The sequence below is a fragment of the Hesperophylax consimilis genome, chromosome 15 (genome assembly GCF_061612785.1).
Source record: "Hesperophylax consimilis isolate HC1 chromosome 15, BYU_Hcon_1.0, whole genome shotgun sequence".
In the NCBI taxonomy this organism is placed as follows: Eukaryota; Metazoa; Arthropoda; class Insecta; order Trichoptera; family Limnephilidae; genus Hesperophylax; species Hesperophylax consimilis.
In genome coordinates this window covers 30,096,125-30,123,173 of record NC_142850.1, presented here as the reverse complement: position 1 = coordinate 30,123,173, position 27,049 = coordinate 30,096,125, and the positions used below count along the sequence as shown (strand labels likewise).

Below are 27,049 nucleotides of genomic sequence, written 5' to 3'. Positions count from 1 at the left end.
ATGTAGTTATGCAGAAAGCAGTCAACCACAAAAAACTCAAACTGAGATAAAAGCACTTTTGTCTTAAGATCGAATAATCAAATTTACACAACACCTTGAATATTTTTTACTCAATTTTTTTAAAATAATTTATAAATACCTAATTCTTATAACTTTAAAGTTGATTTAAATGTAGATTTTAGTAAGATGATAAATGTATGTTACTGCATTACCTACAAGCGTAGCGAACTTTTACTGCTGTTCAGGTAAATTATTGTCATTGTTTGAATGTTGGGTATTTTGCTGAAATCGACCAGTTGACTCTGGCTAAATACGTTTCGAGAAATAGCCACATTAGAAGTGGTTTGAGTGCCGTGGGCGCTTTCTGCACATTTTTAAATGTTGTTTTATCGCAATAAACAAATATTCGGAAGGTGATTACTATGAATTCTTGTATGAAAGCACCATGGCTTGTTTTAGTAAAACATAGAATGACCTTACTCTGTCAGATATTATTTTTGCCGAAATTGTGGAATGTCTGCTTTCTGAATGAATGGGCATTTAATGAATAATTTTAAATTTACCTTTATTTTGGATTTTTGAAGTGAAACTTCTTTACGCGCGTCATGCAATTTCGAGGACCGGAGTAAAACCGACTCATGACCGAAACGAAAATGCGGGACCACCGATTAAAGTTCATTTGATCTAGTCAAAGTTTTGAAGTAACATATAAATGCTTCTTAGCTCATCCCGACAACTGGCGTTGGTGGTGTAATGGTCAGCATAGTTGCCTTCCAAGCAGTTGATCCGAGTTCGATTCTCGGCCATCGCACATTATTTTTTTGTTTTTAACGCCTTTTTCATTCAATATCTTATTTTTTAGTAGGTCAGAACATTTTTTAAAAGAAAATAATATTGCAAAATAATAAAAACACTTATCTCACTGTGATAAAACATTACTCCGCTAGAGCGCGCTTTGCGTTATTGTGTTGGATTAAAATTATTATCTAATCCGTATATTATGATAATTGTATTACATTTATTTAATTAATTTATTTATTTTGATAATATGTAATAATTTACAGAAAAAAAAAATAAAACTATCTCCCTCTGATAAAATATCCGTTCGCTAGAGCGCACTACGCGATCTTGTGTGGGATTCTATTTCTGTACATTGTACATTATTTTTAAAAATATATTATATTTTGGGTGTGATGTAGGTAACATTATAAAACATAACAAGCTCTCATATTTTCAGAACCTACATAATATAATCAATTTATGCGGCTTTGCTTACAGTTGGTGCTCAGCGTGGTTGGCTTTCAATCAGTTAAGCGAGGTTCGATTCTCGGCTGTGGCATTTTTGAAGTGAAACCTTGTTGAGGTGGGGGAGCCGCTCACGAACGTTCTCTCTCTTCTCTTCTTTCCTCTCTCTCAGACACCAGCGAACTGCGCCACGCCAAGCATCAGCTGAAACTAGAAGTTTCACTTCTGTCTTGCGTAGGCTTGACACACCCACTTTTTTTAATAAACCTAAATAGGTATTGAATCTATAGGTACATCCTCAAAATTCCCTGAAAAGTATTAGCCTCATTGAATAGTCCGAAAATGCGAAATTCTAGATACAGAAAGAAGAACTTCTTGGTCACGATGAAAGGCGACCAAATCAAGGTCACTTAACAAGTAATCCAGAGGAAGATGGCTGTAATAAGTGTTAGATACTTATAAGAATTGATCCAATTCATCCAGTAGGAACGGGCACCATAAGAGTCTTAAAACGTTCTGCTGCTTATGTCTTAAGCTGTCAGGTTCCGTATACTGGCCGTACTTGACATATATTGGCTGTTTCAAGTCATTGTTGGCATCCAACATTGTCTGGCCGGCCGACTGATTATTGTCAGTTTTACGTGCACACATCAAAGGATCTTGACGCCAACGTTGGCTTAATGCATTGGCCCAACGAGTACAGGACCACTTGGAGAATATTGGCTGTTGCAACGTGTTAACCGATTATTGTCCGTTTTTTGTGAACACATTTTAGGATTTTGCCGCCAACGTTGACCCAATATGTTGGCCCTACATGTACTGGCAGCTTAATGAGAGCTTTTGTGCCCTGCCATAGATCTTGTCAAGTTCCTTTGTATTCACTTGTTTTGCTGCTAATTACTCTTCTTCCCGTTTGGAGAGCTGACTGTGGTTACATAGGAGATGCTAAGATAATTCAGACATTCATTAGTATCTAGTGTCAACAACAATGTGCCTCCGGGGAAACGGTAGAGTGAACAATATTAAACAATGTTCCTCAATCCTCTAATTCCCATTTGGGCATCTCATTTATAAAAGAGAACTTATGTGAATACCACACAAGTTGAATCCCAACTGTTCGGAGCCAGTTACAGCATCCCAAATTGGGGAATGTTGTGAGGATGAAGGGGGTCGGGAAGGGAAGGAGATGGGGAAGAGGAAGTTTGATCAGCAAGAAAGGAAGGAATAATTCATACAGCAATGTATTGTAGTAAATAAGTAAAAGAGGGTTGACATTTGACTACATTTATTGATGTTGATCATAAGTAAATGTTACATGTGGGTCTGTGGATAGCACATCTCTATACAGAAGAGGACAACAGTTGCAGTATTGGCATTTGCGAATAGTATTGTTCCCTATACATTGGTAAGAGTTGAAGCATTCCAATACAATATGATACTCATACATAAATAGATTTCCGCTATTGCTACTAACTTACTTTGTATTGTCTTAACGTAACATTTATTTTTATAATCGTAACAGCAATTATTAGTTAAATAAATTTTCTTTTCCATAGTTAACGCTTTAAACATTCTGATAATATTTTTATGTTACATATTATAATCATATGCAGTGAACCAAGCCCTCGGCAAGGAGACATCCAATCTACTCTAAGGAACCGTGCTAAATATATCATATAATTTACTACCTTACTCTTAGTTATAATACAATTCAAAAATAATCAATATACTGCAATGATACAGTATATCAACTCGTCACTCGTAGTGCTCGTTAAAGGTTAACAAAGAATTGGACAGTGTCCCGCAAAAAGTTAAAATACCTACCCATAACAAGACAGACATGAGACGTGTGTCGATCACTTGATCAAGTGTAGCGCTTTTCCAGACAACAGAAGAGCAGTCTGCCTCGCTTTCCTTCATCACCCTAACGCTCTGTGTTCATTGTCACATAGGCCAGTGTGACCATGCCTAAATACTGGCCTTTTTGTCTGGAAACGCGCCATCCTTGAACACGTGATCAGCACGCATCTTCTGTCTGTTGTTAAGAATAGGTACATTAACCTTTCGTGGGGCACTCCAATCCTTTGTTAACCTTTAACAAGCACACAAGTTAAGAGATGATATATTGTATCATTACAATATGCAGTCGGATAAACTAACATACCTTAACAGAACCTTAGCCACGGGAAACACCCGTCAGGAAACAAACCTTAAATAGAAACACCGCCATACGCACTTGAACAACACGTACACCATCTCTGCTACCTGGAATTGGTTCAAATGGGATTTGCAATTAACATGAATTATCAAATCAAGTATTCTGCATGCAATGATGTTAAAAAATTCTTCATTTAATATGGTATATCAAGCCCATTCAGGTATTTGTAGTCTGTTGGGCAATACATTCAATACTGTTGATTGATTGAAAACCTCTACTTAATACCTCTACCGATACTGAGAAATCCTGGGAATTCAGTCATGAAATACAAGTAACTATTATTGCACAAACTAACCGCCAAATATTAAAAATAAATTATCATTACATATGCGTTTTTACTTCAAATGTAAACAAAAAATTACATTGTTTTCAAAAACACAATAATAATTAATTAGATTTCAAAGAAAATATTATGTAGTATTTATCCACAATATTCGTCTGTAAACTGTATTAAAAAATGTTTTTAAGATTTAAAAAGCATTTTATTATGTAAAATTTATTAAATTTACAAGAAGTCAAAACAAGGATGGCAAATAAAGTAATAATAATTAGTTTTATTAATATTAATCAATATTTTGTACATTACTGATTTACAAACATCTCATTCTAATTAATCCCTAGTCCACGACGCCTGAAAACATAACCTATTTCGTTACATTATGATTAAAGACAGAAATCAGCAGATTATCATTATTAACTCTGCGTACAAATTTATGATAAAATCCAACAGGCGTAATGCGCACATAGATTACATAATAACAGATTAATAGTTTTATAGTACGCCATATGTTTAATATTATGTTTTACGCTCCAGGCTGAAGAATTACATTTTTAAAAGACAAAAAAATAACAGGGAGAAAGAAGTTCTTTTTTTTCACATTTCATACCTTATATAAGATAATACAACAATTACAAAGAGAGTTAAGAATAAATGTTTTGCCTATTTTTGGCTCCATCCGTTTTACCTTTCTTGTAATTCCACTAGAACAACTGTATTCATTATGGGATACATTTAACTCTGATTAATTTAAAGCAAACAGCTCTGTCCTCGCAATATTAATTGTTTATTAATTAATGACACTCATGTTAACATTTAAATTAGCTAATGGAATTTATTATGATGATTATACATAATGAGAAGTACTCTTAACATATTATGTGGAAGGAGCTTAGCTATAGATTGCCCTAGAAAATAATCTTTACCTCAGTTTAGCAGATATGCGAGGTATGGTTAAGAAAACATCAATAGCAATCAAACAATGCCTTCTCCCAACCGTTTTTACTTTGAAACTTTACTTAACGTGTAACTCTACATTCTTTTTACTAAGCAATGCAAATCTGTACTCCCTTTCGTTGAAATTTTACAAATTTTTCCAAGCGGGTAAAAAGGATAAAAATCCATTTCTAAAATCTCTTAGGTAAAAAAAAGCATAAAAATATAATATCTTTTCACTTTGTATGGTTTTTTATTGAAAAAAAACTTATTACAGATAATTTTATTTATCTCATAAAAATTGTTAGAAACAGGGAAAAGATTGTTTTTTTCTTACTTTAGACTTTTAGAAAACTTTTTTTTTTAATAAACAATAATAATAACAGTTAACTTATTTGAAAAGGGCATAATAAATTTATATAACAAAATAATTTTCAGGTTCGGCAACATGCCAACTAAAAAAAGTATAAACTTAGATCTTACAATAAGCACAAGAATAATAATATACATTTAGATATCACCGTAAAAGAAATAAATTTATCGTGTAAGCACGTCGCCTTACTGATTCAATATGGAAAAGATAACATTTGGTGTCTTACAGCTAGGCCTCATCAGTTGAGGGAATGGAACAAGCTATGTCTATGGATAAAAATAAACTTTTATCTATGAACATCCAGCGTAGATCATCTTCTTGGAGACATGTCAGTGTGAAAGACAGACCGCTAACTAACAATATATACAGATAATCTTATCAAATAACTAGTTCCACTTGATATCCTGCAAAAACACACAAAACCATTAGTTACGAGAAAACAAGCAATTACACAAAAAAAACCATTTGGAATTTAAAATGAAATGAAGTGGGTGCAACCCATCCTAATTGATTGATTTATCATTGAAAATTAATGAATTTGTGAGTGCCACAAACACTTTCCTGTGTAAACACCTAGACGCTAAGACCGAGTTATATTGCAGAAATTCAGATGTAACATTGTCATCAAATGGTCATTCGCCACCATATTGTTTTTGAAAGGTCCCCGTTAAACACTGATCTAGGTGCGTTCCAGCTTGTAATATGTTGACAAGCTTAACAAAACCACAGTTGTCCTCTTCTGCTGACAATTTGTTCAAAAGCTGAAATGAACTTAGAATCGACATTTAACAGGAACCTTTCAACTGTCATGAAAACAAAATGGTGCTGAACGGCCATTTGATGACTTTGTCACAAGTGAATTTCTGCAAAACTGGGCATAACAGCACCTCTGGTGGTGCAATTTAGAGTTTCTTTTCCGAAAACATGTACAGGTAAATCAGTATAAAGAGATTTTTGCTTGTGTAGTGGTGTGCTGTATCGTAAGACTTCTGCGGGGTTAGAAAGGACTGCGGATGAATGTTCCAAATCAATGCGATCCAGTTTGACAGGCACTACCGACACTATCAGCGTGCACAAATACATTCAAACATGCACTCTTTAAAATGATTTACCTGTTCTTAATATTAGGTTCCGTTTTGAATTTTTAATAAATTTAATGCATAATTTTTCTGAAGTTGCATATTAACAATAATGACAATTATGATATTAGAGTGATGAGAGTAAACAATTAAACATCAACCTAGTTAAAAATATATTTTGGAAAAGGGTTCTCTAGGTTGTCATTCGTAAAGCGTTGGTGTCAGTGAAGGGACAAAATCTTGGAATGTTGTGATTTAGGAAAGAATTGTATTTTCTTAACCACCAAATCAATTAACATAGCATAGAGGGAATATTATTACTTGCTATATTGTAAAAATTTTACTGTGCCAAGTCCCATTTTAAGCCACATAATTTGTTCACCACAAAACATGCAATGCAACAAAGGTTGTAACAAGTTTCTCTAGTGTTCATGTCCATTCAGTATGCAGTTTGTGCGCACAGTGACGTACACACTTTGGTAATTTGATACAATCTTCATTGCATTACAAGTTTCGCGAATATCTGTACGCGGCTTAACTTCTAGATCGCTGACGCTAAATTTTCACAATGCGCCAGCTGATTCTATCTTCGTTATAACTAACTTGTTTTTAAAATGTTTGTAAATTGAACCGCCTTACCAGACAATGTATTTATATATTTATAAAAATAGTATGTACTCTACCATAAGCAGTATTCAGAGAAATGATTTTTTAATAGTATCCCTTAAGGATACGCTGGCGAACAAGAGGTTAAGAGGCCTATATATATTAATAATAAGTTTAAAAGTATATATCAATTATTCCAATAGATATGATAATATTTAACTACCAGAAACAAATAACCAAGAATGTTGTTATTGTTAAAAACATATAATACATACTATAATATTTCGTAGAAAAAACCAGGTGCAATATTGAAAGATAATAATAATAATTATTATTAGAAGGAATTCACAATATTCAAGAACCACATCCATAATATTATACTGTGTCACAATCACCAGGGAAACAAATCAGTAATTAAAACCAAGGCATAATGTCAGATCACCAATTTCATTTTATTTACATTTTTAAGTTGTTACTGAGCTCAGCAGCAGAACAAAAAAATATTTTTTCTTCACTAACCATTAGAAAATTATCTATCTGTCGCGCTTGAATATGTGATCACTATTAACTCTTCATTCTGTCAGACAGTCGGAGAATTTCCACTTTGCAATTAAATCCAAATAAATGGAATATTTCTGAAAGTATCGGAAAAGTAAAAACTGTTTTTGAAAGGTGATGAAATACGCTCTCATATTTTATTACTACAAAAATTTTTGATTGCAAACAAAAAAAATGGCTCAATTTACGTTTTTTTAAACTGAAATTCCCGATAACATAAAAACACACTTATCTTATTAGACAAATGTATTACAAACGTTATTGTCATCTCACTTTTTTGTCGTTCCATATAAAAATTATACAATAATTTATTTTTTTTCGTCGGTTTTTTTGTCGGTACCTTTGGTTTCATAAAGGTGGACATTTTAATTGTTCTGTGGTTAAGTTCTAGATTTGAATATAAAGCTTGGTTTTTTTTATTTCTTACAACGTTTAGATCATATTCCTAACTGCAACAGTAAGGAAGACAACGTTTTCTGTGAGACCATATCAGTTGTTCCCAATAGCGAACAAATTATCTGAAGGGGTATCCGTGAATAAATTATCAATTTTGCAGTCACATTTTGTCGCCAGTAAAAAATTCTGCGATAAGTCTTTTCGACATGAGAATCGATGATCTCTCATTCACAGGAGAGCATTTTTTTACTACAATCATACTACATATATTAATTTAATAGGATTTTTTTAACAAATGAAGAGTAAAAAGTGCCACGATAGTCAAATTACATGTGTGTTTCTTTTCAAATGTAAATGCTTTAATATCAGGCGTTGGACAAACACAAAATATGCATAATGACAACCTTTAGTAGCTAAATACTCCGCTTAGTAAAGCCAACGGGGCAAATAGAACTAAGCGAATTTGCCAGGCTATATTATAACTTCATTAAAAATCAAGATGGTGAAAATTAAATTGAGTTAACTTCCTGTAACTCTTTTTCACAATGCAGTATAAATAACCCATCTAAATCCATCGTTCCACGGGTCGGTAAGCAATCGACAAAACCAAATGCTGTAAGACCCTGCGCAGAAAAGTTGAAGACCGAACTGCGCTGCAGTTACCTTAATATAGCGAACTTAATTTTTTGCGCAGGGTCTTGTAGCACTCGGTTTATGTAAATTGCTAACCGACCCGTGAGACGATGAGCTGAGACTGGTGTGCTTCAAACTTTTGTCATGTTTGATAGACCATCAAACTTAACAAACAACAGAATTTAGAATTTTTTCATTTGAAAGGTCACTGTTAAATGGTGTTACTTGGTCCGTTTTAGCTTTTGATCAAATTGTAATCAGCTTTCAAGTATAACAGTGATATTGTTTCAAGTTTGTTGTTCAACTGACGCTTGTCAGTTGATCACAATTTGATAAAAAGCTAAACGGACAGAGAAAGAGTGAATTTGACAGTCATCAAATGTGTTGGGGTTTGAAAGACCCCAGCCAATAAGAGCTTCACTACTTCCTAAGTGAACTTTTCATTTTATTTTCCTTTCAATCTAGTGACGTTTTGTATCTAAAAAATATACGTAATACCTACATTGTGAAACAGATGGCGTTCTGAAATCCAGAAAAGTAAGCCCTACCCTTGGGCGGCCACGTGGGCTAACCTTACAGGGCCCCAAAGGGGTCCAGGGGGACCCCTGCCGGTGGCGCCGGTGGGCCCGCGCCGGGCGGAGGGGGCCTCGCGGGGGGCATGCCGGACCCCATGGCTCCTACGCCCTGACCCTGCGGTTGCTGCACACCACACCCAAGCACCCAGGTGTTATATTAGTAAAGTGCAAGGGGTTTATAGTATAATGGGGTTCAGATTGTTGCCATTGAAATATTAAATCCAATTATTTTTTAAGTTATGACAAAATGTTTTAATCCAATTATTACAAAATAGATAGATACCTTAATCGATGGCTTATTGTTAAATATTGTACCTCCAATTTTGGTTGAAAATAAGTTAAGTACTGAAACTTAACAAATATAGCCTATACTTTTAAATAAATATTGCATCGCCTATACCTACTGTCCCAAAGATATAAACATATTAAAATATATTGTGCATCCTATAAGCAATTTTTGAGCACAGTTATTGTATCTCCTTAACAATAAAAGTATCTTTAAACCAAATGAAGTACTCAGGAGGACGAAGAGAAGAAGGACAAGGAGAAGGACCAAAATATTGTATTTATGTAAGAATGTGGAATAATTTGGAACTAAAAACTAATTTTTATATCAAAAAATCTAAAGTTTCCAGGTTTGCAAATCTTCAAATTCAGTTTCTCAATATTATGTTTTCTGGAGATACAATATTTTAACTCTAACCCGTCGAAATATTTAATACCTAAATTTTGTATTATTTAGACAGGTATTGCCTTGTAGGCAAGCTTTCATCACACAATTTTATGTAATAAAAAATTATCCAGGAAGAAATGGAGTGATTTTGCATGATGTTTGATGTTTGTTTGAGAAAAATATTGAATTATTGCAGACATATTTAAAAACTCATTTTTGATAACTTCTTTATCGTGAGTATTTCATGGTAGTCCAGAAGTGTGAAAAGTATTGTTATATACATATTGTTTTAAATTTTAACATTTCAACATAAGGTTAACAATGGAATTTTTCTCAAACAGGCTTACCAGGTCGATAGTAAGTTTACAAAATATTATTTCTTAGTAAGAAATATAAATTTCAAAAAGAAATAAAATATTTAATAATTTAAACGAATATGTCATAATCTTTATTGAAAGTGAATAAGTACGTGAGTGAGAAGACAAATCTGAACCCCACACAATGTATTATAATTCCTGTGTTTTGAATTAATAAAATATTTTTAATGCCCTTTTATTAAATCCACATGTGTGGCATAATTATTTTGGACAAAGATATTCATAATCAAAACACTAATAATCATAATAATTGGAAAAAAATTTACATTAACAGATTTTTATTGGTTATTGTCTATTTTTGTTAATGACATAGATCATTTTCTTAAATTAGTATCGGAGAATGTAAGTCCAAAAAGTATAATGTTTTGTGCGTAAGCAGAGAATTGTGTTAATATTATTACAATTACTGTGGACCTGTGCACTGCATGCTAAAATAGACAGATTTAGTATAAAGGATTTTTAAATTGAAGGACACATTTTATTCTTATTTTATTAAATTGATAACATATTTTATTGACCTCTTATTTTAAAAATAGACGAAGAAGGAAAGCAATATTGCACCAGTATATTTATTGTAGTAATATTTTTTATTAAACTAACTAAAAAAAAAACAAGCAAAAATATAAAAATTAAATACTTAGCAGAAACCAAAATTAAAATGTTTTCTAATAAAATACAGGCAAGTAATAATAAATGTACAATAATAAAGATGAAGTACTGCAATAATAATAATTACATACAGTGAAATTAATCTACTCGTTATAAAAATGATAATTTCATTCGTGGTAAACTAACAGATGATAATAAGAAGAGATTGGTAATAAGAAGAGATTGATAATAAGAATAGATTGATAATAAGAAGAGAGTCACAGGACGGAAGAATCGCAGGGAATTACAAAGAGAAGAAAGTCGGAAGAAGAATGGATATTACTGCTTAATATGCACATATGAAAAAGCCATTTATGCACATATAGAGCTTTGAATAGCCATGGTATGCACATATTGGATATAAAATAGCCATAGAATGCACATGGAATAGCCTGTATTTCATATGGAATAGCCTATACTATGCACATATTGCATATAAAACAGCCATTATATGCACATGAAATAGCAACTACACGCATTAAAAATAGCCATTAAATGCACATAAAATAGCCATTATGTGCACATGAAATAACCACTATAGGCACATCAAATAGCCATTATGTGCACATGAAATAACCACTATAGGCACATCAAATAGCCATTATGTGCACATCAAATAGCCATTATCTATCGATGGGTAAGCTCCACAGTGGTAAATTGACAGAACAAGACTGACAGCCAATTTCATAGTAACATAGTGAAGACAGAGATATTATTGTTTTTCTAACAATGTTTTGGAGTTTGTTCATGTTTGCTCTAACTTACCATGTTAAAATGGTGTTGATTATGGAATGTATAGGACATGGGAGGTATCGGCATGCCTTGGCCCTGGAAAACATAAAAAAGAAAATGCGCATGCTCTCAGTGATTTGCAATTTACATTGTGTATTAATTACATCTCCTGCTAGGGAGCTTCTTGGGAGGGTGCGATATATTCATTGTGGGACTTTTTCAATCGCAATGTTGCACTGGATGTGAAAGAAACTTACAACAAAATTTTGTACCAAAGACGACGGCACTGAGTAACAAAAAAAAGCCAAGTATTGTAAAAAAAAAAAAAAATGCTCTAAATTTTGTTAAATTGAATGGCCGTAATGGTGAGTTGTACATTATTTCAACTATGTCACTCTCAAACAATAAAACTCAAAAACTAAATTTTGAATAGTCAAACTAATGTGGATTTTTTGTTGTGAAAAATAGCATGTGCAAATCAAATCTACAATGAGCAATATAAAAGACTAATAATGTGCAAACTGCAAACCAAAAAAAAATTATAATTTTGACCGTGTATTATTATAAATATTAAGTAGGAAAACAGTACAAAAACATGCAAACTATGCAGCAACAAAATATGCAGTGCATTCTACATTTATATTTACATCAAAACTAAAACCTGATCAATAAATAAAACCCTAATTACCTCAAGAGACAATAAAATGCACAAAATCTTGTATATCAATCAATCAATCAATCAATCATTCAATCACTCAATCAATCACTCAATCAATCTATCTATCAATCAATCATTCAAACAATTAAGAGAAATTTATCGTTTAATGTTTTGTGTAAGATTCTGAGTAATTTTGACTGTTGTAAAACTCTAAAATAATAAGAGAGAAATTATTAAAATATTGAGTAAAATTATCAACATCAATTGTAAATAACTAAAAGAATATAAATAATTTGTTTATGTTTTTTTTATGGTAATTTTATATTTGACTGGGCCAATTTTAATAAACGAATAAGACAGAACACAAACATTGACCAACCATATAAATATTTGTTTTAGTCATTAATCAGCTTGAAAAGAGAAAATTTAATAGATGGGCACTTTTTAAAATAAGCTTAGACATTATTATATTGGAAAATGTTAAAATAAAGATAAGTGTTACAATTGTTAACACTGAACAATAATAATTATTCACTTTCAGAAAACTGATAAAAACATCAGGAAAGTATGCAAGCATTTGTAAAATAAATGATAAAAAAAAAAATTAAATATAATCGGGTGTATGAAGAACATTTAAATTACTAACATTATTTTAAGTTGGGATTGATGTATATATTTTTTATTTTTTCGTTTCTGGATATAGGGTGATAACTATTGACTAAAGGGTAAAAGTTTACAGGGGTAGTAAATCAGATTGGTATTTTATCTCACCATTGGGCGGTAGTTGGCGCCAGTGGTGGCGGCCATGGGCTGCGGGCTCCATCCTCCTGCTCCCGGCTTGGCAGCGTTCTTAGGAGAGTTCCATTGAACACCCCTGTAAAAAAAGATAAAACAATATTATTAGCTTTGATCAAATGGAAAATAATTCATGCATGAGAAAAATTGAAGGGCTTTTTGATAGAATCCCATTATTTGTCAAATCCTCCTTTTTTAACACTGTTATATATTTTTCTTTTTTATTGAAATTGAATATATTTATAATTCAAATCACAATGCTACTTTTCATTTAAGCAATGCTTGTGTAGAGAAGCCAAAATTATAATTTGAATTTAAATCTCTAATTAATTTGGGCTTTTGAATTTTCCAAATCTTTATGGATATTTATGTTAATAACAGAACTCGGATATCTGAAAAACTGAGGAGACGCCATCTATATAAGAGTAAATGTTTGTCTGTTCAAAATCTTAAATCTCCAAAAGTTCTTTAATGATTTCTTTGAAAATTTGACATAATGTTGCATTCGAATACATGTGTTGTATATACCTATATTATATAGATGTCACCTGTAACAGGTAAACACATGATTTCTTTTAAAAAAACAGCGCAATCCGTTGGACAAGATGCTTTTTTTTTTTAAACAGCGCCATCTGTTGGACGTAAAAGCAACATGCGCTATTATTTCTCAATCTGCACAGACAGACTGAGCCACAGCAACCCATGGCAGGGTACAGCTAGTCTTTAATAAAAATCTTGCTTTTATAATAAAACAGCAAATTTCAGGGTAGTTGCTATTTTTACTCACAAAATTCCAAGACAGTGATAAATGAGGTAATACAACACAAGTTAATAAGTCAAGGAATAGAGAAACATATTCACCAAGAGTGTCAACAAAACAGTAAAGTTGAACCATTTTCGACATTTTTTGCGAAATGGGATTGTATTAAAAAGTCCTTAATGTGTAGAAAGTGTTTAAAAAGGTGACTCAAACCAATGACATTACAAACTCATAGACACATTATCGTTTCACAAAAAATTAACACAAAATGTGGTAAGTAACAAACACACAAACCACGTTTAAACAATTTTTAATTTGTAATAATTTTAACGCTGTATGAAACAAACCCACTGCCATTAGGATATCATTCTTATACTCAGTGTTGCTACGTTCATTATCTTTAATGGTGCTTAAAATCATTCACTCCAGGTACTAATGAAATATACTGACAAAGCGACAGTTGTAGCGAAACCCGGTCGGCATAAGTATAAAAAATAAATGTGGTGTTTACTAAGTTTTTGTTTTATTTGAAAAGACATAATTATTCCTTGGCATTTACTAGTATTTGCAGTGCAACGGAAACAGATTATCATCACAAACAAGAGCATTTTGGCACTTATTTATTTGGTTAGAGACACAACCTCATGCAACGCCTGACAGTTTAATACTAAATGCAAAGGACGGCAATTTCCATATCTTTTGCTTGCCACTTTAAGATCTCTATAATGTGTCTATAAGTTTGTAATGTCATTGTCTATAAGTTTGTAATCTCTTGTGTTAGTTTATTTAAAAATGGAATAGTTTTCTCAATCCTATGGACGAGAGTTTTACGGTCAGTAACTATGATTATACTCACTCAGTCCTAGGTAAGGTAGGAAAAATATAGAGAAAACTCACTTTATCTCATGTTCATAAAAATGTTTGAAATTGCAAGTGTTATGTAAAAAAGCATGTCTAGAACAAAATATAAGGAAGAGTTAGTTAAGTTCAAGTGAGTTTACTGAAAAGTTCTCTTTCTGCATTTAGCTTTATGTGAATTATTTTCTGACAAAAGGTTATGTTTCCTTTTTTCAGACTTTTTATGACTATTGTAATAAGAATAAAGGGCAAATGTGCATTTAAATTTTGGTTCCGTAGAATGAATCCACTGACTATTTAAAATATCAAAGACAAGATAACAAACAGATCAACCTGTTCAGAAGTATACATAGGGTCCAAATATGTGCTAGTAAAAACAGTATTTTGTGTTCCTAATCGATGCCTGGAATCCATTATGAGAGAGAGCTTGCTCTTTCGCCCTTTTATTTACGTTTCGCGCGTGTTTATTCCCTATATTTGCCCTTTTTCTCCACTTGCCACACTTTTTCTCCCTACTGGCAACACTGTAGTGACGCGCATTTCAGGTCACGTGATGTTTGTGTTCATATGACGCCGTTTTTTCGCGCCTTAAGTACGTTTCGTGTTTGTGCTGTGCTTAAAAACCAACTTTAAGTGCAAAAATCATAGTTTATTCCCTAGCCTTTATAAATATACTGTTTGCGAGAAATTAACTCATAGTTTTATCGTGTTTATCAGTGTTTTGTCGTCTTTTAATTGTGATTGTTGCGCAAATGAGTGACATCGAAAATAATGACGCGGCGTCGGTCGGCAACAGCGACCAAACGCAAGATTCCCGGAAGCGCCGACGCGAAGATTCGGACTCAGATTCCTCGTCCAGTCAGAGGGGTTACAGACACCTGGACACGCGAGTTGAACGACTGACGCAACAGGTGTCCGCTCTGACGGACGCCCTAATGGGCAGTCGCGTAGAACTCGAGGAATATCCGGGGAGAGAAGACCCCGCTGAAGGTACACGGAGGGAAGGATCGGGGTTCATAGAATTACCCGCCAGCCTAGCCGCCCAGAAGAACATTCTGGAGTTCGGAAACCCGAGCACCGTGGTGAAAGAGGCACCGATCCGGAAAGCGGACGCGAGAAGAGTGGGAGTTATTTCGGCTCTTCAGCATTTTAACTCGGAGGAATGGTCGCGGGTTCGCTACGCCGAAACCCAAAAGGCTTACACCGCCACGCCTGCCTTCGTAGAGCTGGAGGTGAATGAAGAGCTGAAGAGGCTCGACAAGAACAGCTCTTTTGCACCAGCCCTGGATCGTTCCCTGGGAGCTCTCTCGAATGCCATCCTATCACAAACGGAGGCAGTAAAAGGGAATATGCAGACGCTGGTAAACTGGGCAGCCGATCCCGGCACCTGCTTGACCCCTTCGACCCTGTTCGAGAAAATCCAGGAGATGTTCGCCAAGGAATCCCCATACAGTAGGATTACGGACGACGTCCTACAAATTGTATGTGGAAGGCGAACTGAGTGTCTCCAAAGTAGGCGAAAGGCCCTGTTGGAGGGAATAACAGACCCCTTTACCAGGGAAGGCCTCGCCAGGATCCCACCGAGCTCCAGTCACCTCTTTAATAAAGAGGAACTTGCGGCCTATATATTGGCAAACGGGGGACGAGACAAGGTTGTCAGTGTCGCACCTTTGTCCTATACCCCCCGTCAACCACAACCCTCTACCTCACAAATGGCAAGGCCGGTGAGGGAAGCTCCACCCTCACTCCCTAGAAAGCCCTTTCGACCCGCTCCTAGGCCAGAGAAAGATAGGACACATCGCCAGCCCACCAAGAAGCAAGAGCCCTCTCGCAAGTCGACTAGCGATCGGGGTAGGAGGCGATGGAGGTGACTGGAGGCCAGAGCCCTTCCGGGGAGGACGCCTGAAGGCATATCGGGTGGTGTGGAGGGAGTTGGGGGCGTCACCACTAATCCTGAACATCCTGGAAGGAGCAAGGATTCACTTTGTGTCCAAACCTCCTCTGGCTCTTCCATCAGCCGAGCTCAGGCAGAACTTCAGGACAAAGTCGTCTTCAGACATGACCGCGCACATCGAAATGATGAAAGCGTCAAAGATTCTGGAGGCAGCAGACGACTCTCCGAGCTTCCTGTCAGGTATGTTCCTTACCTCCAAATCAGACCACACCTTCAGACCCATCTTCAACTTGAAGGCCTTGAACGTCTTCATAGATTCAAAGCCCTTCAAACTTTTCAGCCATTTTCGGGTTCCGGAATTCCTCCAACCCGACGATTGGATGATAAAAGTAGACCTCTCCCAGGCTTATTTCCACGTGCCGATCGCAAGATCACACCGGAAATTCCTGCGCCTCGTCTACAATGGAGAACTCCTTCAGATGACGTGTCTGCCCTTCGGCCTGTCATCAGCGCCAAGGATCTTCTCGCTGCTCTCAAACTGGGTAGCGGAGCTGCTAAGAAGGAAGGGACTGAGGACAGTAGTCTACCTAGACGACTTCTTAGTAGCAAACCAGTGCAGAGAACACCTGGCCCGCCAAGTCGTTATTATAGTGCACACACTTCAACAACTAGGTTGGTGCATAAACCTGGAGAAATGCATCCTGACGCCCACGCAAAAGTTGGAGTTCCTGGGCATAACATGGGACACGAGAGCAGACCAAAAGTCTCTCTCCGACCGCAAGTGCTCTGGTCTACGCCAAGCCTTACAGGTTCCCTTGGAAGTCGGCAGTTGCTCTCCCAGGCAGGCTCTAGGTCTCCTGGGAAGACTCAACTTTGCAAATTTCGTGATCCCTCGTGGTCGCTTGCATTGCCGCAGACTGCAGAGGTTCAGCCGCCACATACAGCATCTGAAACCGTCTCGGCCGGTTGCTCTGTCCACCGCAGCACTGCAGGACATACAGTGGTGGCTAGGGGCCATCGGAAGCACGAGCCCAATTCAACCCCTCTCATTCCATCACTTCCTGACGACAGATGCAGCGGACACAGGATGGGGAGGACAGCTAGACGACACCACAGTTGCGGGTCATTGGACGGGGGAGCAGGCACTATGGCACTCAAACCGGAAGGAAGCATATGCCGTGTTAGCGGTCATCAAAGACCAAGCTCATCTCCTGGCAGGGACAAATGTCTTACTACAGACGGACAACAAGACAGTTGTGGCTTACGTCAACAAGGAAGGGGGCACAAAATCCCTTGCCCTTCTAGAAACCACGCGGGAGTTACTAGATTTCGTAGACCAGATGGAGATATCTCTGACAGCCCAATACATTCCAGGAAGATACAACGGAATTGCGGACCGTCTCTCTCGGGGCGCACAGCTCCCAGAGTGGCACCTACTAAGTCCGGTGACAGAAAAGATATTTGGAAAATGGGGTTGCCCTCAAATAGACCTGTTCGCTTCAGCCACGGCTCACGTGGTACCAACCTACGTATCCAGAGACTCAAGCGACTGCTCAGCTTGCTTTCCCAACGCGTTCAGTCGACCTTGGGACTACAATCTAGCATGGGTATTCCCTCCGCCAAATCTCGTTCCGAGAGTGCTAGCACACTTAAATCAGGCGAGGGGCATGTTTCTGCTAGTCGTTCCAAAATGGGAGAGGACCTTCTGGAGAAGCGACCTAAAACAGCGAACAGACGAACCCCCAATGCGCCTGCAAAATCTAGAGGGAGTCCTAATAGACACGTCGACAGGACTGCCTCCTCCCAGGATCCAGGATCTGGAACTAGAGGTGTGGAGAATTGCGGGTGGGATCAAGCCCTCACATCTTGGAGTCGGGAAGAACGCCAACTCCTCAACTCATCCTGGAGAGAGTCTACACTGAAGACTTACAAACCTGCATGGGATAGGTGGCGTAGATGGGGCACGCAGAACGGCGTGGATGTCAACAATCCCCCACCAACAATGGTCGCCAGGTATCTAGCCCACTTATTTGTTCGAGAAGGTCTAGCCCCTAAGACCATTCAGGTCCACAAATCAGCCATCGTCACATTTTGCGGCCCAGCTCAGAATGCGAGAAAAATCAGTTCTGATTTTCTGGTGAGACACGTTCTCAAGGCAATCTCAATGGCACGAGGAATCAAAGAGAAAGCCCCCATCTGGGACCCAAGACAGGTGGTAGACTGGTTGGTCAAGAATCCCCCCGCAGAAGACTCACTATTTGAAGCATCACGGAGGGCAGCAATACTTCTCGTCTTGGCGTCAGGCAGGAGAGTTCATGATTTAACTCTCCTAAGAGTTACCCCAGACCATTTTATCGACAAGAGGAGTACGATCACCTTGTGGCCAGTTTTCGGAGCAAAGACCGATTCAGCCAAACACAAACAGTCAGGCTGGAAATTGACGGGTCCAGAAAAAGACAACATCAACCCACTTAAATGGTTGAGGAAAGTTGTTGCTCTCTCTAAAGCCAGAAGAGGCCCGCTACTAAAGCACCTGTTTGTGACCACATCAGGAGAGGCAAAACCTGCAACGCAGACAATAATAGGGGGGTGGATTAAATCAGTCCTCAGAGAAGCAGGAGTCCACGCAACCCCAGGAAGTGTACGCTCGGCTGTAGCCTCTCTAAACTGGTTGGAAGACTATCCTATAGAGGAGATACTCGCAAGAGGGAATTGGAAATCTGAGCACACCTTCCGGAAATTCTACCGAAGGGAGGTCGCTCACTCGGGTAGCGAACACCTCCAGTGCTCAATGGCTCCATTCTTTACTCCAGTTTAAATAGCATCACATATAACGCAAGTTTCAGATCACCAGGTGAGAGCAGACACATCTCATAATGGATTCCAGGCATCGATTAGGAACACAAAATAGAATAATTTTACCTACCAATAAAATTTATATTTTGTTTCCATCGATGCCTGGAATCCAGGTAATCCCTACCTGGTGCATTACGAGTCATATGAACACAAACATCACGTGACCTGAAATGCGCGTCACTACAGTGTTGCCAGTAGGGAGAAAAAGTGTGGCAAGTGGAGAAAAAGGGCAAATATAGGGAATAAACACGCGCGAAACGTAAATAAAAGGGCGAAAGAGCAAGCTCTCTCTCATAATGGATTCCAGGCATCGATGGAAACAAAATATAAATTTTATTGGTAGGTAAAATTATTCTATTTTAAATTAATATTGTGGCTTATTAACTTTGATCTGATAAGAAAACTATTATAAAACTGTTATAAAGAATAGTGTGGGATAAACTTTATTCACAGCTCGGCACTGGAAAATAGGGAATTGAATAATATCAAATAGCAAATTTTGAAACCTAGTTATACATAGTTTATTGAAACTTAGTTACAGGTTAACACACTGGCCCCAAAACATGACGTAAGCGTAAGTACGTAACCTCGAACCCCGCCTCTGTGGCGGTCTAAAAGCGAACAATGAACACACCAGTGACATCTGAGAATAAAATTTAAATTCCAAACACTGCTCTTCGGGTAATGAAGCTTTCATTTCTTAGTATTGCCAATAATATGCTTGTAAACATTTTTTTCTTGATATATAAATCTTGGCTTGCTTCATTAGAGTAGTCCAAACTCCGTGAGGCATGCAACGCATTGGCTAGACAAGTGCGAACAATATCAAATAATGAATACAATATATAATGATTTCATACAGTTTATTTTGCCCTTAACAGCTTAATTATTTATTTGCTAGTTGGGGAATGTCCATCGTGTGGACTCTCTGGATGAAGCTATTCACATTCGCTGTATCCGGCACAATTATTTGTTTCACTTGGGTAATTAACTTAACTTAGCTTGTAATATAGAAAAATATATTCCTAGGATAGCAGTGATAATAAGTCTATTTTTATTATGAATAAAGTGGCATGTATACTCACTTGACAGCCTGCTGCGCGCTCTTGTTGATAGTGAGGTTGTTGGCAAGGCTGGCGAGTGAAGAGTCGAGGTCCCCGGTGAGCACTTTCCCGGCGGGCGGGGGCGCCTGGCCTGCAGCAGACAGGGAGGGGGCGGGACTGAGCGGCGCTGCGGAGGGGGGGGCTGCGCTGGGGGGGCCCCCCTGGACCCCCCCTGAGCCCTGGGCACCGGGGCGCAGCACATCCCCCAAGCCGTCAAAGCCTAGCAAGCAGCCGCCACCCAAGCAGAGTTTAACACGTGCACAGGGACGCATTCAGAGATTATGATATGGGATGCAATTGACCTTAGATGCATTGGAAGGCAAGTTTGAATTTATATGAATTGGAATGTAAAATTATCTTGCAGAGCAAGTCTCAATGCAATTCATCATACTGATGCAATTTACATACAACAAGAGAAAGAAAGGAGAATAAAAATTTCGTTGGGGTGTTAAACTAAATCACCTTTGATGACCATCAAATGAACGATTAGCGCAATCATGGTTTTTTAACATTTTAATGGTCTTTTATACCCAGTTTTTGATCAAATCTTGATCAGCTGTCAGGCAAAACAATCATGACCGTTGACCAAAAGCTGATATGGGTTAAAGTGACCATTAAAATGTCAAATTTTTTTAAATGGCGCCAAAAGTAAATTTGACGGTCATAAAACATGATTGAGTTTGAAAGACCCAAACTCAATCCGACTAAATTAAAATGAGAACTATTTTGAATGCACATTCAAATTGTAGGTTAAGAAAAGAAATAGACTTTAATTTTTGCTTTTTTCTTCACATGCATGATGCATTATCGAAATTTAAGAAAGACATTTTTTAATCTATCATTTTCGTCACCTTTTATGAGATAATATTTCATTAATCAATATTTTTGCATATCATAATTTGTGATTGTCCTCTACATAAAATAAATGAAAGTGTGATTTGCAATAGTTATAAAGGTCAGAATGATTCACGAGAAAGTATATTTTTTTAAAACTGCTATTAAAAAGTCATAGATTTATTGAAATATTCAAAATTTAAGTCGTGACACAATAATAGAATGCTGTTTTTACTTTTAGCTTCAATGGATTTTCATTAAAATTCCAATTAATTTAAACATTGACTGTTGTTAACAATTTGGTAACTGAGCCTTTACTTTCAGTAAGCCAGTATTATTTAAAAACATTATTTAAGATTTCAGAATCATAAAGACCTTGTGCAAAGAAAGACAAAAGCATTACACCATGGCATTTTGTATGGTTGAATTTAAATTCCAAATTACGTGGAATGAGATTTAATAAATCTACATAAAAGACCTTTAGAAAAACGCAACAAAGAATGCTGGCTTATCTCACATAAAAGCCGCAAATATACTATCAGAATAATTGTAAAAAAGGTAGAGGAATCTACTTTCTAGAATATGAAGCATATCAAAAAAATTCTTACAAAAAAAATAAAACAGATTAAAAATGAGAAAATAGTAATTAAGTAGTAATATGATTTTTAAAATGTTGAATTTTAAATCTTTTGACTATTTTTTTGTATCTTCGTAATAGTGCTAAACAGGTGAAGAGTTGAAGAAATTGATAGCACCTTTTCCAAAGTGTTACATTATTAGATTTTGTGGCAATATTCATTTTGTGCATGTTAAAATATATAATTAGTGACATTTCCTAAAAGACAATAAAAAAACAGCCACCTTTACTGTAAAAAATGACTTAAATAGACAAACAATAACAACCTATTTGTTCCATTTATGAGACCTGACAATTATTACCAATATACATTTTTGACACAACAACAAATAAATAATGTTTCTATCGATATACACCACGAAAACGTTACATAGAATGAATGGATGAAACAATGATTGGACGTTGAAAGATATGGAATGTATAAATATAATTATTAACACCACTATATTGATATGTGTAAACATTTTCCACACAAGCAAATAATATATATAAGACCCTTCAGTATTTTTAACTATTTTGAACAAAAACAAAACAAAATATAAACCATGCCGTGAATCCAACACACAATCAACATCTACCTAAAGAGGATAAACAAATAAAATAAAGAAAGCAATAAACTACTAAATATTATTTAACCTAAATAAAAAGATTGACTGGTTAAAAAATTCACTTAATACAAATATACACAGAAAAAGCCTAAAATTTGTATCCTATTTAAAAGAAATCACATCTAATGGCACAACTTAAATGCAGGAATAAAAAGAAGACAACACAACAGCTATCCTAGATTTATTATTCTACGGGGAATAAATATACATTTGAGGAGTTTAGGAGAGAACACAGATCCACTGACTACTGAGCTAAGCAATAACAACCCGGCTAAGCACTCTCAAACCAAGTGAGTCCTATCCTCGTTTACTACATACGCAAGCACTGTAATATCAAGTCAATCATCTTACGATAAAGATGCTTCTTCATCAGTTAGTTGATTTACAATGGAACACTTTGATCTTTGGTAAAATTTGGTAAACAAACTTATAATCAACCTCCATCAAAAAGCTAAGAACACCTTATCTGGCTCCATAAAAAATCGGAGTGTGTGTAACCAAGTCAATTAAAAATCTTAAAATGCATAATCAAAGCTCTGTCAGAAAGCTTAGTATGCACAATCAAGCTCTGTCAAAGAGCTGCGAATGAATAATCAAGCACTATCAAAAAGATAAGTACGCATAATCACCAAGTTCTGTCAAAGAGTTAAAAACCCATCATCAAGCTCTATCAAAGAGCCAACAATGAATAATCAGACACTATCAAAAAGATGAGTGTGCATAATCAAACTCTGAAAACCCATAATCAAGCTCCATTAAAGAGCTGACAATGAATAATCAAGCACTATAAAAAAAGATGAGTATGTATAATCAAGCTCCATTAAAGAGCTGAGAATGCATAATCCAGCTCTGTAAAAGAGCATAATCAATGACATTTAAAAGTCGGAATTTAAAAAAAAAATCTCACATCTGACTCACATCCAAGTCACGATGCTTTGAGAAATATAAGGGTCTTGTTCAATCATGCAGAAACAGTTAAGATCAAATTATTGGTTCTCAAAGCAAATGCAACACCTAAAAAGCCAATCTATCATTCAATCATCATGTTATGCCTATCCATTACTGTGACCCAAGTAGAACAATGATAATCTTTCAATAATCTAGCAACAAAACTGGTTTTCTTACTAGAGTTACAAGACAAGTGGGAGGTGAAGCTTTCGTAAGAAACCAGATTTTCTTACTACATTTTATTATGAGGGCTTAAAAACAATGTTATCTACTAAAGAAAACTTTACAGGAGACTTGTCACCGGTCAGTGGTTGAGTGGGCATAGCGCTTGGGTCTCACCCGAGCGTCGCGTGTTCGATTCCTCGGCTGGCTAAGTCCTCCATCACAACACAAGCAAAATTTTCGGCTTTCTGTGGTGGTAGTAGGAGATTTTCAAACATTGTTGGGTTATTCGTAACCTGGGAATGTTTGTCTTTCTTTTTAAAAAAAAAAAAAAAAAAAAAAATATGTTGCCTCTACATAGGAGATATTTAGTTGGAAGCTTAATTATTACAAACTTTAATGATAAAATAATTGCTCGTTTAGAGATGATGTGCTAATCACCAAGTAAATCTCTCTTGTAGATGGGTAGTAAAATAATACTCTTGTAGGTAGAATATTAACTGTTATTATTTGCATCTTAATACAAGTACCATCTAAGAAGGTAATAATGTAAAGACGAGAGACAAAGCAGACGTTCCCATTTATACTTCCGCATAATCGTGCTGTCTCGTTCATACACGGCGTCGTTTTCATATTGATAAATAAAAATGTACTAGGAGCTATGTGGGATTAGTAAAATGCTAATATGACTCCAGCAGTGTTAGAGTGAGATAGAAAGAGTTAACTGTATATAAGTAGTTGCACTTGCTCAAGCCCTCGCTCTCATCCTAGATCCTAGATAGACGTTGGTCTCAGTAACATCCATATTACTTTTATTGCATATTTAATAAACCAGTTATTGTGAACCTAAGATTCATCATTATAATTCATACACTCATAATGTAAAAAACTAAATATCTCCTTTATTGAGTCTCCTGTAAGTTCCATCTTTGTAGACAACGGTTTGACTAGCCCTAGATTTGAGAGGTTACTTTTGCTCTATAAAGATCACCAGAATGAGCAAGCCTGTGGTATATATCATGAGTTCTGCACAAACCCATTGAAGACATGGTCTGCTTGGCGGGTGAGCCGAACTGTCCCTGATTGGCGGGCGCCTGTTTATTAGGTGAGCCCCCGAGCGCCATGCGGATGGTGTCGTTGAGGTCGTCCAGTGCGGAGCGCGGCTGGGAGGGGGGATGGCGAGAAGGGGAAGGGGAAGGTGAAGAGCCAGGGGGCGCGTCGGTGAAGGGGTTAACCAGGCCTCCAGAGGCTGCTTGCGCACACAATTAATAATCCCGTCAAAACCAACCCAGTTATACTACTCCAACTATGTAATGTGTAGAATGAATCTCTAGCTAGCGCAAATATTTTAATGAAAGAACTGACAAATTGATGAGACAAATGATATCATATTATTTAAGCAAGTAGGCTGTTACCTTCTGAAAATTCTAAGATCTCATTATTTTATTTAGCATTTTTGCAATTTAGTTTTTTTTAATATTCTCAGGTAAAACTGTATCATTGCGTATACACGTACCTGAAATTTATTTATTAACTTTTTTATTTTAAATATGTAGTAAATCTGTACTTTTGTAAAACAAACTGATTTTTTCAACCCCTCAGGCTAGTTTATTAGTTTCTGGGAACAATTTATATTATATGGGCTCATTGTCTCCCTTACTTTCATGGTGAGAAATATAATCTTAACGGTATTGGAAAGAGAAGACACCACACTTTATATTCTAGTCTAAAAGTTACCCACAGAAGAATTAAAATGTGCACCTTTATGAAACCAAAAGTTTTGGCCACAATTTAAAAAAAAAAAATGAAACTTTGTGAATTTTTTATAAATTATATTTATTTCAAATGATAAAAAGTTAGGCGACAATAATGTTTGAAACATTTTTTTGTAATAAATTTTTTTTTTAATATTAAAAAAACGTGAGCCCCATATTATTTTTTTAATGTTTGCATTTAAAATTTTAATGTTACAAAAATTATATGTTTATTAGTATAATAAAAAAAAAAATTAGTTCACGGGATGCTTTCAGAAATGTTCCATTTATTTGGATTTCATTGCAAAGCGGAAATACTTCAACTGTCAGAATAGACCAGAGGCCTGAGGGGTTTATTACAAAAGCTTTACATTGTACTAAATATTCTACTTATTTCAAAATTCACTATAACCCTTTTCAAAGAAATGGTAAGGTTAAATTCTTATATGACTCATGTGAAGATCTTGACTTATGTATAACACCAAGTCTGATGGACTAAAACTACCAATCTTTGCTATAGAAATCTATCAATATTATGTATACAGCAGTTTTATACATGTATGTATTCATATAAGAGATTATAAATTCAACACAGATTTGAACTAAGTACGAAACGAAAATAAAATTAAAATATTATTTTTAGTTTATCAGAAAAAATAACTAAGTTTATAAAAACATTATATTTATATGCAGGTGTTACAGGACGTACGTGACTTATTTTAACCAGTGATTCCTGACATTATTTGAAGTAAAAAATGTAGATAAAATTTTGGAATCCGGTGACATTTTTGATGTTTTTTTTTTTTTAACGATAGGTGGAATAATTTTTTTTTGCCTGGTGTCAAAAAAAAACAAAAAAAACTGAATTCCAAAATTTCATTTACATTTTTTACTCCAAACAATGTCTGGAATCACTTGTGAAAGTAAGTCAGGTATGTCCCTTAACACCTGTATAGTAAAAAATACCAATCATTGTTAACGGACATTATTTAATCATGCAGTTTGTGAAACCTTTCACAAACAAACGTATCAGTTTCAATATTTGTTATTATTTCACAAAACATGCCATATACAGACACCATTGCAACATTATTGAAGTATTTGTCGTGTCGTGTTCAATAATCAACATAGAGACGTATTTGGAAATAATACAAATGCGGTTTCATCGAGTAAACTAGAAATGATTGAACTAAAAGGAATTACCAAACCCCGCATGCCGAACATTCTGTTAAATAATCATAATACCAAGACAATTACAAAGTACGAAATCAACCATTTTATTATGTTTTATATTAAATCCCAACAAACAACAAAATATCAAAGTGGTGTTAACTTTTAACATTCTCGTCGATAACAAAAATATCTTCTTTGAAACTTTTTAATAACGTATCTCGACAATATGTTATGCATGTTTTACGGTTCCATGATAACTCAACACAATGACAATTCAACACACCTTTAAAAGTGATATGAAGTCATTAACCTTCCAGCGGGCGCGTTGAGAAATTTTCCTTGAGCGGGCGCTTACGTAAATTTTACGTCATCGAGTTTTCTCCATGTAAGTGGTGTTTTCTTTATATAAATGTTAGGGAATTTCTTTAAGGTTATGAAAAATGATAATAAGCAGTACTTTAAAAAAAAAGAATTTGAATTTCTTAAAAAAAACGAAGCAACACTGTAAACATGTTAATATTTCAAAACAAAATATTTTATCGACCTATTTAGTCAGAATCAATATTCTCATCCTTACAATTGTTACAAACCACCTCAACTGAAGAATGGTTCTTGCATGTAAAGGACTGGCAACGGCAACATTTCAGTGATGCTGAGGAGCTTTTCTTATCCAGTGTACATAA

The 27,049-nt window shown here is 35.8% G+C and overlaps 1 protein-coding gene across 10 annotated transcripts in view; it reads right to left on the bottom strand.

Annotated features, from left to right (window-relative positions):
• Positions 1-2,513: 2,513 nt before the first annotated feature.
• Positions 2,514-27,049, bottom strand: part of lap (phosphatidylinositol-binding clathrin assembly protein lap) — a 189,394-nt gene continuing 164,858 nt past the window's right edge. For 4 of the 10 annotated variants that reach the window (XM_089640448.1, XM_089640449.1, XM_089640446.1 and 1 more), the window contains 6 exons: positions 24,476-24,691; positions 20,233-20,341; positions 12,756-12,858; positions 11,360-11,422; positions 8,824-9,020; positions 2,514-5,453 (listed from right to left, as the gene is read on the bottom strand). In XM_089640448.1, the coding sequence (XP_089496574.1) occupies positions 8,895-9,020; positions 11,360-11,422; positions 12,756-12,858; positions 20,233-20,341; positions 24,476-24,691 (617 nt within the window). In that variant the 3' untranslated portion in view covers positions 2,514-5,453; positions 8,824-8,894. Of the gene's footprint in view, positions 5,454-8,819; positions 9,021-11,359; positions 11,423-12,755; positions 12,859-20,232; positions 20,471-24,475; positions 24,692-27,049 lie in introns of all 10 variants that reach the window. The other 6 variants (XM_089640445.1, XM_089640452.1, XM_089640450.1 and 3 more) reach the window with 4 other exon arrangements.